This window comes from Capsicum annuum, chromosome 8, assembly GCF_002878395.1.
Source record: "Capsicum annuum cultivar UCD-10X-F1 chromosome 8, UCD10Xv1.1, whole genome shotgun sequence".
Lineage (NCBI taxonomy): Eukaryota > Viridiplantae > Streptophyta > Magnoliopsida > Solanales > Solanaceae > Capsicum > Capsicum annuum.
Genome location: NC_061118.1, coordinates 164,060,219 through 164,075,836, shown reverse-complemented (window position 1 = coordinate 164,075,836; position 15,618 = coordinate 164,060,219). Strand labels below are relative to the sequence as shown.

General features: G+C 39.6%; 1 protein-coding gene across 1 annotated transcript in view; it reads right to left on the bottom strand.

Annotated features, from left to right (window-relative positions):
- LOC107879481 (serine/threonine-protein kinase TOR) overlaps positions 1-15,618 on the bottom strand; it is a gene marked incomplete at its 5' end in the record, with an annotated part of 33,503 nt that overhangs the window by 7,716 nt on the left and 10,169 nt on the right. The window contains 18 exon segments of the mRNA XM_047394993.1: positions 6,597-6,677; positions 7,373-7,576; positions 7,654-7,767; positions 9,073-9,279; positions 9,744-9,958; positions 10,085-10,244; positions 10,351-10,479; positions 10,605-10,745; positions 11,032-11,145; positions 11,237-11,305; positions 11,406-11,471; positions 11,571-11,744; positions 11,826-11,935; positions 12,368-12,465; positions 12,630-12,691; positions 12,782-12,916; positions 13,008-13,079; positions 15,331-15,483. Of these exon segments, the coding sequence (XP_047250949.1) occupies positions 6,597-6,677; positions 7,373-7,576; positions 7,654-7,767; positions 9,073-9,279; positions 9,744-9,958; positions 10,085-10,244; positions 10,351-10,479; positions 10,605-10,745; positions 11,032-11,145; positions 11,237-11,305; positions 11,406-11,471; positions 11,571-11,744; positions 11,826-11,935; positions 12,368-12,465; positions 12,630-12,691; positions 12,782-12,916; positions 13,008-13,079; positions 15,331-15,483 (2,304 nt within the window).

The following is a 15,618-nucleotide window of genomic DNA, read 5'->3' as shown; positions in this document are numbered from 1 at the left end:
CTTTCCCTGCAACAGAACTGGAGGATATGATGAGAATGGTGACAATGCAGAAGAACCAAACATGCAGCAGAGATTTGATAGAAACTGAAATGCAAGAAAATAGGGTGAGAGATGGAAACTTCTTAATCTCTAATGGGGGGAGAAGTTCATGAATGTGAAGAAGGTGAGTCGTCTAAGAGACACATGATAATCTTTGAAGAGCCTTTTCCTATACAGACGGAAGAACCTCTCTCGGAAAAGGAGATTGAAGACAAAGCCACTTTGTGGGTGCAGTCTAATGTACTAGAATTAAGTAGGAGGTTCGGAGCAGCTTTTGAGGGGGGTAATAAAATAGCCTTTGAACTGTTGATGAAAATAGACCAAAAAAGAGGCTTTTTAGGGCAAAAAAAAGGAGGTCATCAAGAAGAATGGAAATCTAAACAGTGTTCCCAAAGAAGTGAGAAACTTAGAATTTCACATGAATTTCAAAGAGGGAGAACCCAGAGGTAGAGGGGGAATAACCCCTCTTAGACTCAAATGAAGATTAAGATTATATCTTGGAACATCAGGGGGTTGAATGGGGGAAATAAACGGAGCCTAGTCAAGAGTTTAACCAAACAATGGGAGGTTGATGTCTCTGTCTTTCTAGAGACAAAACTAATGGGTCGTAATACTGCATTATTTAAAGAGGTATGGCATAATAGGTGGATGGGAGAGTTTCATTTAGATGCAGTTGGTAGAAGTGGACGGAAAGTGGTGATTTGGGATAAAAGGCAGTGGAAGTGGGAATTAATAGGGATTGTTGGACAGATGCTTACACATAAACTAGTAGGTATTGGCCAAAATATTACGTGGTTTTTAAGTGTAGTTTATGCTGATTGTAGTAGAGTAATAAGAAAGGAACTTTGGGAAGAGTTGGCAACAATAAGAAACTCTTGTGATGGACCATGGGTGGTGAGTGGTGACTTCAATACTACAAGATATCCAAATGAGAGAACTGCCAGCCATAGTCATAGCATATCTCCAATGACAGAGTTCACTGATTGGATCAATAAGATAGAGCTATTTGATCCTCCTTTACTCGGAGGAGCTTACATTGGAAAAAGGGGGAGAATCATTCAACAACTTCCAGAATTGACAGATTCCTCTATTCCAATCTTTGGGAGGAATTGTTTGAACAAATCAGACAGAGGGTGCTTCCTAGAGTGGGATCAGATCATAGTCCAATAGCTCTAACTTGTGATGAGTTAAACTTTAGGAAGACGTATTTTAAGTTTGAACAATGATGGATGGGGTGGAAGGATTCAGTAATAAAGTCAAAGAATGGTGGAACTCTTTCACAGTTAGTGGATCAGCCTCCTACACACTAGCCACAAAATTGAAGCTGCTCAAAGGGAAATTAAAGGAATGGGGCTTTGAAAACAGAGGTAACTGGAAACACCAAAAGGAGGATGTGCTGAATCAAATTGCCAATATTGAAGCAATTCAGGAGCAAAGATCATCTCGGAGATGATACACAAAGCTCACCTTTTCAATGAGTTTGCTGTAATTTCTAGGAATGAGGAAATAAATAGCATGGAGACAGAGGTTTAGAGTATAGTGGCTCAAAAAACCCCTCTTAGACTCAAATGAAGATTAAGATTATATCTTGGAACATCAGGGGGTTGAATGGGGGAAATAAACGGAGCCTAGTCAAGAGTTTAACCAAACAATGGGAGGTTGATGTCTCTGTCTTTCTAGAGACAAAACTAATGGGTCGTAATACTGCATTATTTAAAGAGGTATGGCATAATAGGTGGATGGGAGAGTTTCATTTAGATGCAGTTGGTAGAAGTGGACGGAAAGTGGTGATTTGGGATAAAAGGCAGTGGAAGTGGGAATTAATAGGGATTGTTGGACAGATGCTTACACATAAACTAGTAGGTATTGGCCAAAATATTACGTGGTTTTTAAGTGTAGTTTATGCTGATTGTAGTAGAGTAATAAGAAAGGAACTTTGGGAAGAGTTGGCAACAATAAGAAACTCTTGTGATGGACCATGGGTGGTGAGTGGTGACTTCAATACTACAAGATATCCAAATGAGAGAACTGCCAGCCATAGTCATAGCATATCTCCAATGACAGAGTTCACTGATTGGATCAATAAGATAGAGCTATTTGATCCTCCTTTACTCGGAGGAGCTTACATTGGAAAAAGGGGGAGAATCATTCAACAACTTCCAGAATTGACAGATTCCTCTATTCCAATCTTTGGGAGGAATTGTTTGAACAAATCAGACAGAGGGTGCTTCCTAGAGTGGGATCAGATCATAGTCCAATAGCTCTAACTTGTGATGAGTTAAACTTTAGGAAGACGTATTTTAAGTTTGAACAATGATGGATGGGGTGGAAGGATTCAGTAATAAAGTCAAAGAATGGTGGAACTCTTTCACAGTTAGTGGATCAGCCTCCTACACACTAGCCACAAAATTGAAGCTGCTCAAAGGGAAATTAAAGGAATGGGGCTTTGAAAACAGAGGTAACTGGAAACACCAAAAGGAGGATGTGCTGAATCAAATTGCCAATATTGAAGCAATTCAGGAGCAAAGATCATCTCGGAGATGATACACAAAGCTCACCTTTTCAATGAGTTTGCTGTAATTTCTAGGAATGAGGAAATAAATAGCATGGAGACAGAGGTTTAGAGTATAGTGGCTCAAACATGGAGATAAAAATACCAAGTACGTTCACAGAATTGCCACATCTCAGAAGAGATTCAATTTAATTGAAAAGTTAGAAGTGGAAGGGGTAGCTATTTCTGAACCAGAGCTAATCAAGCAACAAATTGTAAGATTTTACCAAGGAAACAGAACGACGGAGGCCAGATTTTATCTTCCAGGGAAGTGAAAGCATTAGCGGGGAAGAAAAAGAGTGGCTGCAGATGCAGTTTGAAAAGGTTTTTGAGACACTCAAGTTGTGTGCCAGTGACAAGGCCCCAGGCCCCGATGGCTTCCCAATGAATTTCTATCAGAACTTCTGGGAAATACTTAAGGAAGATGTTATGAGCACCTCAACGCATTTTCATGGTTATCATGTGTTTGACAAGAGCCTGAATGCAACCTTTGTTGTATTAATTCCTAAGAAGGTTGGAGCAATCAACTTGAGAGACTTCAGACCTACAAGCTTGATAGGAGGAATTTACAAGATCATTGCTAAGCTTTTAGCAGAAAGGCTTGAGAAAGTGATTAGCAAGGTGGTAAACAAACACCAAAAGGCCTTCAATAAAGGAAGGCAAATCATTGATGTTGCACTAATAGCAAGTGAATGTGTGGACACTAGGCTTAAAGGGGGTGATCCAGGAATTATGTGCAAACTGGATATTGAAAAGGCTTACGACCATGTCAATTGGGGCTTCTTGATCAGAATACTTGAGCAAATAGGGTTTGGGGCGAAATGGCAGAAGTGGATCGACTTTTGCATAAAAACTGTTAGGCTCTCCCTTCTTGTAAACGGAGAACCTGTTGGTTTTTTCAATCAGAAAGGGATCTTAGACAGGAGATCTACTCTCTACCTTTCTTTTCATACTCGCAATGGAGGGCTACAATAGCATGATGAGAGTGGCCGTCCAAAATAGCTAGATAAGAGGCTTCAAAGGTTAACAATTCTCTTGGAGGGGATAAGCAAATTTGTCATCTGTTTTATACAGATGACACAATTTACATAAGAGTGACCTTAGTGGTTTTTTAAGCAGTCTCCAGGTTGCCTTTATAAGAGTGACCTTGGTGGTTTTTGAAGCAGTCTCCGGTTTATCTATAAATTGGAGAAAGAGTAGTATTTTTTCAATTAAAGAAGTTCCACAACTACAAAGTCTTGCAAGTATATTGGGGTGTAGAATAGAATAACTTCCAACGACATATTTGGGCATGCCATTGGGTCATAAACATAAGGAACTAGAAATATGGAATGGCATCATTGAAAAGACAGAAAAAATTAGCTGACTGGAAAGCTCAGTATAGTTCCTTGGGAGGAAGAGTCACCTTGATCAATTCAGTCTTGGATTCTCTTCCAACTTATGTTATGGTGGAAGAAAGACCTGACAAATTGAGAAGAGATTTCTTGTGGTTGTGGCAGGGCAATAGAGAAGGAAAGGGTCGACATTTAGTCAAGTGGCAAATTGTAAAGTTACATAAACAATCAGGTGGATTGGGAGTTAGAAACTTGGGGCTACACAATAGATGTCACCTGTCTAAATGGCTTGGGAGGTACACCACCGAGGAACATGCATTGTGGAGGGAGGAGATAGCCAACAAATATGGGCGAAATGGAAATTGGTGCTCTAGATCTGTGAATAGCACTTATGGGGTGTCAGCTTGGAGATCAATAAGGAACTTGTGGCTGGATCTGAGCAGAAACATAGTCTACAAGGTGGGAAATGGGACTAAAATCCTATTCTGGAAGGAGAATTGGATTGGAAATGAGACCTCCAGACCTATTCTCTTTGTGCATAAATCCAGAAGAAACAATGGCTGAGATATGGTCCAAACAGGGATGGAATATTGTGCTCAGAAAACTTTTAAATGATTGAGAGATTGGGAAAGTGGCTGAGCTATTGCAAGTACTGAATGGATTCAAGGGGTTATCAACAGAGCACGACTCTATGAGATGGAAGCACTCTAGAGATGGAATCTTTTCTGTCAACACACTATATGTTAAGGAAGTGAAAGCGCAAGGAGGATGCAAAGTCTGGCCTCCGGAAACAAATATGGAGCAATAAGGTGCCAACCAAGATAAAATGCTTCTCTTGGTTAGTTGCCAGAAGAGCATGTGCTACACATGAGAGACTGAAAAGGAGTGGCTTTCAAATAGCCTCTTGGTGCTCTCTTTGCAATGAGACCGAGGAAACCAATAAGCATCTATTTCTCCATTGCAAAGTGACAACGCAGCTGTGGAATCTATTTTTGGGATCGACACAAACTAAGTGGGTTATGACTGAGCATACAGCAGACCTTCTTAGTTGCTGGATCAGAAGAGGGGGGAGCAAATCTCAGAAAAAATGGAGGAGTATAATACCATCATGCATCTGGTGGTCAATCTGGAAGGAGAGAAATAGAAGATGCTTCGAAAACAAAGCTGACGTAATAGATAGAGTCAAATTGAACCGCTTGACTACTTTTTATTTTTGGTGTAGAGAAGAAGGGATAGAAGAAGATGCACAGATTTTAGACTTTATAGGATTGTTGTAATCTACTAGTTTTCTCTGTTTTTGTTGGAAAGTTTTTGGAGGTCTCAGTATACCCTTAATGCTGATGAATACAACATTACCTTCATCAAAAAAAAAAAAAAATCAACTGGCAGAGGAAAAGGATATCATGAAAAATTTATCCGCCGTCCAGATAGTATATTCCTATAGAGGTTTGAATGAAAGTTTCTTGGAGAGATTGGTCTGGATGGCTTGTAAAGCTATTAAACACTTTACCAAAAAGTGGTAGGACGCCCAACGAATGGAGAAAGAGAAAGAATAACCTGATTCCAGTTTATAATAAAGGAGATATTCAAAGTTGTGCAAACATTCTGGCATCAAGCTTGTGAGTCTTGTAAACTCTGGGAAAGAGGTAGATAGGAAAACCCATTCATGGTGTGAAGCCATTTCTGTTTTGAAAAAAGCTTGTGATTTAAAAGCCCCTCCCCGACTCCACCCTCCCTCCATCCCCCTTTCAACTAACTCAGGATATAACTAAATTTTATACCCTAGTTTCCATTTTTCGCCCTTTCTTCAAACTAATTGTGACCCTATCCAATATCAGTCATGTTAAATTGAACATCCATGAATGTCCACGTCTCCCACCTTCTTGAAGAAATTTGAAACACCACAGTGCCAGACTCCAGTGATATTGATGAGCAGTCCTTCCATTGTTACACCATGTCGACTCACACCAACATTCCAGCATAAAAATCTCCTCTCCCTTATCCGTCTCTTCTCTTCATAAAGGGTTTCTTCTTAATTTTTTTTTTTTTAAAAAAAAGAGGGGGAAATTTGAAGTCTCCTAGCTGCAAGACATTCAGTCCCAATATTTTCCATGCCTTCGCCTCATATTTGGGGACAACTTCCTACGATTCACCCAATGAAACAAAAAAGTTCCATTCAGGCATGTTCTGAAGACGGTTTTCCTCCTGCTGAGTGTGTTTGTGGAGACGCGGAAGGTGACTTTTTTCTGAGTCTACAATTCTACAACTTCCTTCTATATTCAGAACTTCAACAACAACAACAACAAACCCAGTGTATTCTCACAACGTGGGGTCTGGGGAGGGTAAGATGTGTACGCAGTCCATACATCTTTGTATGTTTGTAACTTAAGCTTCAGAAATTCTAGAGATAACTCAGAACATCTCTCTGAGCCAATTTATAGCTAGCAGAAAGGACCTCCATAGCAATAAAGGTCGCAATTAGTTTCCTATCATAAAATTGTGAAGAGAATCATCCAAATCATTAGGACAACAGGAATTTCGAAAGACCTTTTGGATATGGCACTAGCATTCATCACGTTGAAAATGCAACATAACAAAGTCACAATTAAATAGGTAAAAGAGGAGAACAACGAGAGAGATGCTCACGTGGAATTTAAGTGTCAAAAGGGTACCTGTGTTAATTCAGCATCTTTGCCAGTTCTCCTATACTTCATACAGCATTCAAAGGCCTCCAACAACTCAAGACGGTATGCCTGGAAAAAGTAATGTTCTCTATCAATTAGATCAATCAAAAATGTAAATAAGGAGGTCAAGTTGGACAGAGTGGTGGAGTTCAAGCCATCATTTAGTAATGAGTATTCTCAGTTATTTAATGAAGTCCCAAGAATAGTTGATACTCAACTAACAGTACCCAAGCACCATACACAAAATCTAGCCCCAAGTGGTTCAAGCCTAGTCAAACCAACATCATAACATAACGCCCAAGTTTTGTCTCGTTTTTCGACAGGTTTAGGCTTGGTGGGAGCCTAGGAGCACAGGGTCTGTTATAGTATTAGTCTTAAGACATCTATTTGCTTTTCAAGTAAACGCATTTTCTCGTTGTTGTTACTGTTTCTTTTCTTTGTGAGCTCTGAACTTCCTTCCTTATCGATTGGCATGTTTCACTGTTGTATTCTCTTTCCATATATATTTTGATTTGCTGCACTTGAACCGAGGGTCTTTCGGACACAGCCTCTCTACCTCCCCAAGGTAGAGAGGTAAGGCCTGCATACACTTAACCCTCCCCGACCCACGTATGGGACTACACTGGGTATGTTGTTGCTCTTAGCATAAACACCCAATCCAGGGAAAAATAAATGGAACGGCAAGAAGAATCTAATAAACATTATCAAAGTATATCTGTCATAATAGAGAGAGCATAAGCACATATTTACTTGGGAGCATTCACCTGAATGAATGCTTTCTCCTTTAAAGTGGTATCATTCCTCATTGCTCCTTCCTCAAGCATTTCATGCAGAGGCTCTAACACCTTCAGCATGCCCTCAATGTTGTGTTCGCCAAAATACAGACGGCTGGCCTCTTCCAATGCCTCATGCCACATTTCATGCCAAAGTATCGCAACCCTGATAAGCTCTTTTGAGACAAGTTGGGCCTTCACAAATCAAACAGAAGTCAGAAAAAGACTTAAAGAAATCATCAAACTATTAGAGTAAATCAGTTCCACTTTACCTGATCAACGAGTACGCCACTATGCTGCCTGACTTTATCAACCACTTCTTGAGCTGCAGCTCTGCGCAAATTGCTAATTGACTTACATGCCACAAGAAGCGGATACATAAGAGCCTGCACATCAGGTCCACATATATTAAAATTTTGAAGAAGTAATAAGAAGTACATGAAGGCAGCCACAAGCAGTTAGAAGCATACAATAATCTCACTTGCTTAGAACAAGAAATAAAGTCTTTGACCGCACCATGGGCTAGCCCATACACCCACTGCACGAGTGGAATACTACTTAGTCAAGTAGAAAGGCCAACCTGAGAGCGAGGCAAGCCGGGAAGCAAAAGACGACTTTCGAGAGTCACCTAGCCCCTTGACCTCTTCTCTCAAAAAAGACGCTGTGCGGGCAAGTCGATCAAAGTCAGAGCGGGGAGGGAATGTTTATTTACAGTTGTTGTAGTACGACTTTTCATAAGTATCTGACCACTAAAATAACTTACAAGCACATGCCAGGCACTTTGCTCCTAACTTGAAGCTTTCTGCTTTCACATATTTTTGGTTTTCTGATAACTAAATACTCGCAGCAATTCATTAATTTGCATGTGCATATCCAACTTAACACTTTTCCCAGATAAAACCGAGATATAAAACACCTAACATTAGTAAGACTGCACTTGTTAATATTATGTTTGTCCATGTACGTCCCCACAGACAGATTTTATATCAACTAGGTTATTACACATAGAACCCTTACGGGAAGAGAATGCCATCCTCTCTGTATACATTCATTTCCAGTTATAATATATCTTGGTTACGCTTATAAAAGCTTCATGAATAACATCAAAATAGAGTTGGCTACATGAACTTACCCTAGGGGACTACGAAACAGAGACAGAGAGAGAGGTTCTATCTAGATGAGAATAAGAATTTGAAGAGCCTAGGATGACAACACCACCACCTCATCCCAAACTAATTAGGATTGGCGGTGTGGATCCTCAGCATCCATTCCCCCTGACTGAACTGCCCATAATATCAAAATAAAAGAGTGAAAAAAATGACCCAGCGCAACGTCCAGGCACTCTTTACATTTTTCATACAACTGATAATGCTAACTACTCGACTAACTGTAGATTTGTAGAAAATGACCATGACAGCTCAGCCATGAAAGCATAGCAGGTCTTCTTCCTGTTTAACAGTTTAAGAATGTCAGGCTATGTTCCCATAGCTTATAAGAATGTCAGATATCAAACAAATTTAATAGCAAACAGAAACACAAGCTACTCACAATTAGGTGTTAAAAGAGAAATTTAGAGGGAAAAAATACAAGGTGGGGAATGGAAGTCAAGGGAAAACAGCGACAACTAGATAACGAAATCATGGTTATTGTTTTTCGATTTTGAAAAAAAAAAAAAAAAAACTAGCAAATACCTGTGGATGACTCTGTCCAATTCGCACCAACAAGGACTGTATCAGTTCTCTGACAGCATGGTTATTTGAATGTATCCGTGCGATAATCTGAGGTAAAACAACCAACCATGTGTTGATGTTAACATGTGTGAATCCTTTCTGTAATGCCATTTGAACCTCAGAAGTAGCTCCATGGTTGAACCACAAAGTAAGAAGACGAAGAATATCCTGAAACCCAGAAACATGACCATAAGAAGAAAAGTATATCAATAATACAATGGAAGTCAATAGTGATCACTAGTAAATCTAATGGGAAGTTTTGCTTGATAACCAGGCAATTATGACAAAGCTGAAAATTAAATTCAACACAATACTATAAATTCAGTTAGGACTATGAGTTTCAACAGATAGTTTCACCTTGACAAACAAGTGCACAGATGCAAAATGAATTGGATAGTAAAATATTTTTTCTAGAATATTCAAAATTTGTTCGAAAGACACATGAGCTTAAAATATAGCAACAAGCCAGCAAGAAAAGGGGCATCATGTCACTGCAAGTATATGAAGAGCTAAGCAGCCAATAAGCTCAAAAGAAAGACATTTAGCGACAAGGACAACCCAGTGACACCTCAACATCACACAACATGGTCTTCTAAGAACTGAATTAAATTAGCTGCAGATTCAGATATAACCTGTAAACTATCATCAACACCCTTAGCATGTGCTCCGCAAGCTATAGAGTGAAAATAACCAGTTACGGCAGCAACAACAAACTGTGCAGCAATATTTGCAAAACCTCTGAGTGTGTAATGAGACATCACTGCTGTATTGAAAAGTGCCCAAGTATGCCATGCCTTTCCCCATTTTGTTGCACAGTGCGTAGCATTTCTAAATGCACTAAGAATTTCTGAAGGGCAACATCATCCAAGAAACAATCATTAGAAATGATATCATCAAGCTTGCATGACATCAAGTAGAAAGCCTCATCATCTTTTCTTTTTGAGAGAGGAACTGGAGTGTCTTCACATTTTACCTTGTATAGAATCATCATCCAAACCAGGAGAAAGTGCCCACTTCCAAGTGCCGAGTCTAAGGTATATACGAGCAACAAGTGGCACACCAGAAGAAGCCACTAATGCATTCTGCATTACTGGCTGAAGAGTAGCTGTTCTGGAGAGGTCCATCGCAAGGTCCTTCAATGACAAAATTAAATACATGAGATAGAGCATGAAGCATGAACATGATATTACTTCTTGTGATAGGAAATGTGATCGTAATTTTATGTCCGAAGTGCAATACCTGCAACCTAGCAAAGGCTTCCTTCCGCTTATGATCCTCTCCAAGTGACCATTGGTACTTTAAGTATGCTAGCATCACCTGAGGGGGGCCGTGATACCGCACAGTTGCAGGAGTCGTTTCAGGATCGAACTGTAGGATAAAAAGAGTCGTAAACATGCAGTCTCACAAGTAGTCAAGTAGAGCTACAACAAGAAAGATACTCCACAAGGCAATACACACTTTTCATCCACAACCGATGGGGGTAAATTACTAACCTGTAAGAGTTTAACCAACGTAGATTTAGCTTGGCTAATTCTGCCATTTTTCCGGCAGAGTGATGCAAACTTGATCCATGTTTCTATATCTTCTGTAGGAGGCAATACAAGTGCCCTCACAGCTAAAAGGACTTGCCAGACCTGCAAAAAATAAGAATACGTTGCAGATAACAGAGGCAGAATTCTCAGAGAAATGATCTGCCAAAGGGATAAAAACTTCAAGAGAGAAAGCATGGAATCACATTAAGGCATGAAAAAGACCAGAACACCACAGTTTCTGTAAGACACCATGAATTTGAGAATAAATACAAAGGCCATAACTAGTCATCCAAGCTCTCACCTAAGCATTTCCAGATTGAAAATATAAAAAATCATGTTTGTACAACCAAAATGCTACTCTCTCGCTTAGGGAAGTTCTGAAATTTACCTCAACATTTCTTTTTGCACCCTTTATACGCTCATTCCACATATTGCGAACAAGGGCTCTTCTTCCTTCAGCAACAGGGTTTCCCATAGGAGGAAGAGTACAGTATTCAATGACCTAATTGGAATGAGATAAAAACAAATTATAAGATCATTAAAAATCATAACAATTAGGAATAACTCAATTGAAAAGGCTAAAAATAATATACCTCTTCTAATTCAGACAGCTGCTGAACACGAACCATGTTGCTGTAAGCACGTTCATAGCTCTCAAGAACCTAAACGTATCAATGGAGAATTGTCAAGATTTTGCTATAAAATCCTGTATAAGTCAGCAAATCAGTACAAGTGAGGAAATGATGAGATGAAGAAACAAACCAGTGCAGCAAGCTCGGTTGCCAAACATTTCCTTGCTCTTTCAACATATTCACGTGCTTCGTCGTACTGATAGAAGAATGGGGCGCAAGTACAAAGATTACACCAGAACAGAGCATGTCACAACATCAAAACAAATGAATGTGCGAAAAAAAATGGACAGACTACCTTCCCTCGACGAACTAGAAGAACAGCCCTAAAAAAGGTGCCATTACTACTTCCATCACCGCTGGAAGCAGTATTTCCCAAGACTCGGAGTTTGGTTTCATCACCATCGTCAAGCCGAGAAACATATTCTGCCATCTGATCCCACTCACCCATGTTCCAGGCAGCATTAGCAGCCTAAATTAGTCCAAAACATGCATTCACTATGATTGTCGAAACAACAAAAACTTTCAGAAATTACGATATAAGTTGACAAACCATTGGCGCCATTTCCAGTCGAGCTGCTGGCTCAGCTGGCGTCCAGTATTCCTTACAAAGATTGTTAAGCTCCTCCCATCGAGCTAGAGCAGCAAGGCATCGCATACGTCCTTAAGAAAACACAGAGAAGGATGCACATTGTCAACAAGTGAATAAAGAGCATATGATACAGTAACAAATAAAACTCACTTGTCCAACAAGAATCAGAAGCATAACACAACCCAATTCTAAGTGTCAACTAGCATTTACTTGAGCCACTAAGCAATTTAAGAACAAGTGACAAAAGAGATACCACAGAAAGCATTAACTTAATTACTATTTAGAACCATTTTAAGTATTACACCAGGTAGTTAGAGGGAGTCAATCAATTTCCTGGGGAATTTACTCCTTTTCAGATAATGAATCTCAAAAGTAGAGGTCACTACTCTTTGAAGGAGAATTCAGATCTAGCAGGATACATCACTAGGATCAAATATCTTCAATAATTCTGCAAGTAGAAGTCATGGACCAGATTATGCAGTAACTGTTCCAATAATACAAACCTAGAGTAGCATCCAAACCAAGATGTGGACTCGAAGCTTGGGACGCCTTAGCAGTGTATGCTTTAAGAGCATCGTCCCAGCGTTGCAATTTCTCATACCTTAAAAATCGACAAATAACAATGACATCAGTGAAGGAGAAGATACATTTGAGACCACCATTTCACTTTAAAGCATGTGCAGCCTATAGTAACTAGTTAAGATTAACAGGAAAAAAACAAGATGCAATTAACACAGTACAACAGAATGTAACAATCAACAGTACCATGACTCCTTCAATTGAACTCCCAAATGCTGCTGAGCATATGTTAATATTCCAACAGCTGCCTGAAGAGGACAAGCATGATTAAGCTTAATCACCAGAAAGTCAGTATGAAACATAAATAAGATGCTACAAAACAACTAAGAAACCAAGACCTCATGTTGATGTAATTGATTATTTATATGGATTAGAGCTTCAACTACAGCAACAGGGTTTGCATCCCTCCTATTTGAAAGTGCGCCTTCAAATTCCATTTCCTTGTAGTGTAGGGCCTTTGCAAATGCTCGGCACTGAGAGGAAGAGCTCATTATGGATACCTACTTAACTAATAACAGCAGAAGGTATATATCAATCAACTGCACAATGTGACAATAAACCCACCTTCTCTGCTAGAGCACCAAGCAGACGGATATCTATAGGAAGGGGTCTCTCATCATGTTCCATGAACTCCGCCTGGAAAGCACAATTAGCCAAACTAAAATAAAAATTATAATCCTGCAGCTTTACTTAGGATTACTGTCTTACTACGCAACTCACTCATATATTACAACAACAGACCCAGTGTATTCCCACAAAGTGAGGTCCAGGGAGGGTAAAATGTACGCAGTCCATACCACTACCTCCGAAGAGGTAGAGAGGCTGTTTCCGATAGACCCCCGGCTCAAGAACTCGCTCATATATTGAGAAAATTATTTCCAAGAAAATCTTGCCAATTACCGAAGTAAAGAATGTGAGAGTTTTGATTTTAAGAAAATCAGAAACAGTTGGTTCCCTCTAATTTGACTACACCCATAACCAATCATCCACTTGATATCATCCTTTTTTAGGATCACTTTATTGCTGGTTAATTCCATCCTTGATCCATCTGATTTCTCTCCTTGACCATTTTTGAGAATGGTAGTGTGAGAAATATAAGAGAAAAATATCTTGAATTGTTGTAACTACATTATTACATTGAGGTCCTATTTATAGACACTACATTCCAATCCTTTTCCTAATAGGACACTACATTACAATCCCTCTCCAAGTAGGATTTTATATGTTATTCCTATTCTTACTCATATTCTAACACTCCCCCTCAAGCTGGTGCATAGAAGACATATGTACCAAGCTTGTTATGGATGTAACTAATATGAGAATCGGTGAGGGACTTAGTGAAGATATCTGCAAGAAAACTAATGAGGACTGCTTTGGATGTCCGAGAGACCTCAACTGATACGGAACAAACTGAAAAAGTTATCTGAAAAGTAGTAAACATCGTCGTAAAGTCGATGTGTCGCTGGAAAATTGCCGAAAACTGGTATAAAATATATGGTTCATCTCGAAATCAAGAGATGAGTAGATCTCGAACAAGATAGCCATCGAAGAACTGGATGGTTGAAAAGTGGTCACCATTTGAGAAAAAAAATTATATGGGTAAGGTCGGAATGACGACATGACCCTACTGAGAAAGAGAATTATATGGGTAGGTCGGAATGATGGCACGATCCTACTGAGAAATAAAAATTATATGGGTAGAGTCGGAATGATGACACGACCCTACTGAAAAGTAGAAATTACATTGGTAGGGTCGGAATAACGACATGACCCTACTGAAAAAGAGAAATGATATGGGTAGGATCGGAATGACGGCACGACCCTACTGAAAAAGAGAACTTATTTGGGTAGGGTCGGAATGATGGCACGACCCTACGCAAATCAGATCAGAGGAGCCACCGTAAAGACGCATGGAACTACAAAAATCAGATCTAAGGAGTCACCGGAAAGACGCACGGTGCTATACAACTCAGATATGAGAAAGGAGTCCGAAAAGATGCACGGTACTACGCATATTAAATATGCGTAGTCCGGAGAGATGCACGCAAATCTGATATGAGAAAGTGGAAAGATGCATGGTGCTACACAAATTAGATATGAGAAAGTAGGGAAAAGAAGTGCGGTGGCCTAACTTAACTAACATGATCATTGGCTGGACGGGCGACATATATGGGTTATAGCCGCCCGCCGGCAGCGGAAGCTCTTTGATTCTCTATCAAGATTGTAGAGGCTTTGATACCATGTGAATAAATATAAGAGAAGAATATTATTGAATTGTAACTACATTATTACATTGAGGTCCTATTTATAGACACTACATTTCAATCCTTTTCCTAATAGGACACTACATTACAATCCCTCTCCAAGTAGGATTGCATATGCTATTCCTATTTCTACTCATATTCTAACAGGTAGCCGCTCTCCTTAGTCTTCACTAGAAGATCAATTATTCCCACCATCCACTATCCCTCCCACAAGTTGAAATGCACAAAACACAGCTTCATATTTGAGCTAGAGAAACTAATCTCATAAACAAAAAAGGCAAAAACTATGTCAACAGCAGCTGTATTTTGCACCACGCACCCTCTTTCTCCCAAACAGCCTAGAAAACCCTAAAAGAAGCCCACAAGTATGATCCCATATCAAGGCTAGACACAAACACAACCTTTAGAGCTTATGCTACCCATTTATCAACATAAAGCACCGGAAAAGGAAACAGCTAGAAATTTTCACATGCATCAGGTAAAACCACATTACAATCCAGAGGATGATTCCAATGTGTTTATTTGTTTGCCATATCTTCGCTAGGTGTTTATGGAATTATTATAGCAGGTTGGTCTAGTAATTAGGGGGCGGCCGTTTCACGTAGAATGCATGAAAAACTAACCAAGTTCAGAAGTGTAGCAAGAATTTCAGGTGGGATATTTGGAGAAGAAAACGCCATTTCTAAACTCCGTACTAGCTGCCTTTGACTAGCCTCGTTAAGTTGTGACCAGCAACTAACAAAACCTGCAGCAAACAGCTCCCGCCCAACAAAAGGCTGCAAAAATTCAACATTAGAAAAAAGAAACACAACTAGAAGCACCTCTATATTTCTGGCAGTTCCTCCTTTTTTGAAAGTCTTTGAACTTTTGTTTCTTTCCAGAAGAACAATGAGGGAGAGGATGTTTTTTTT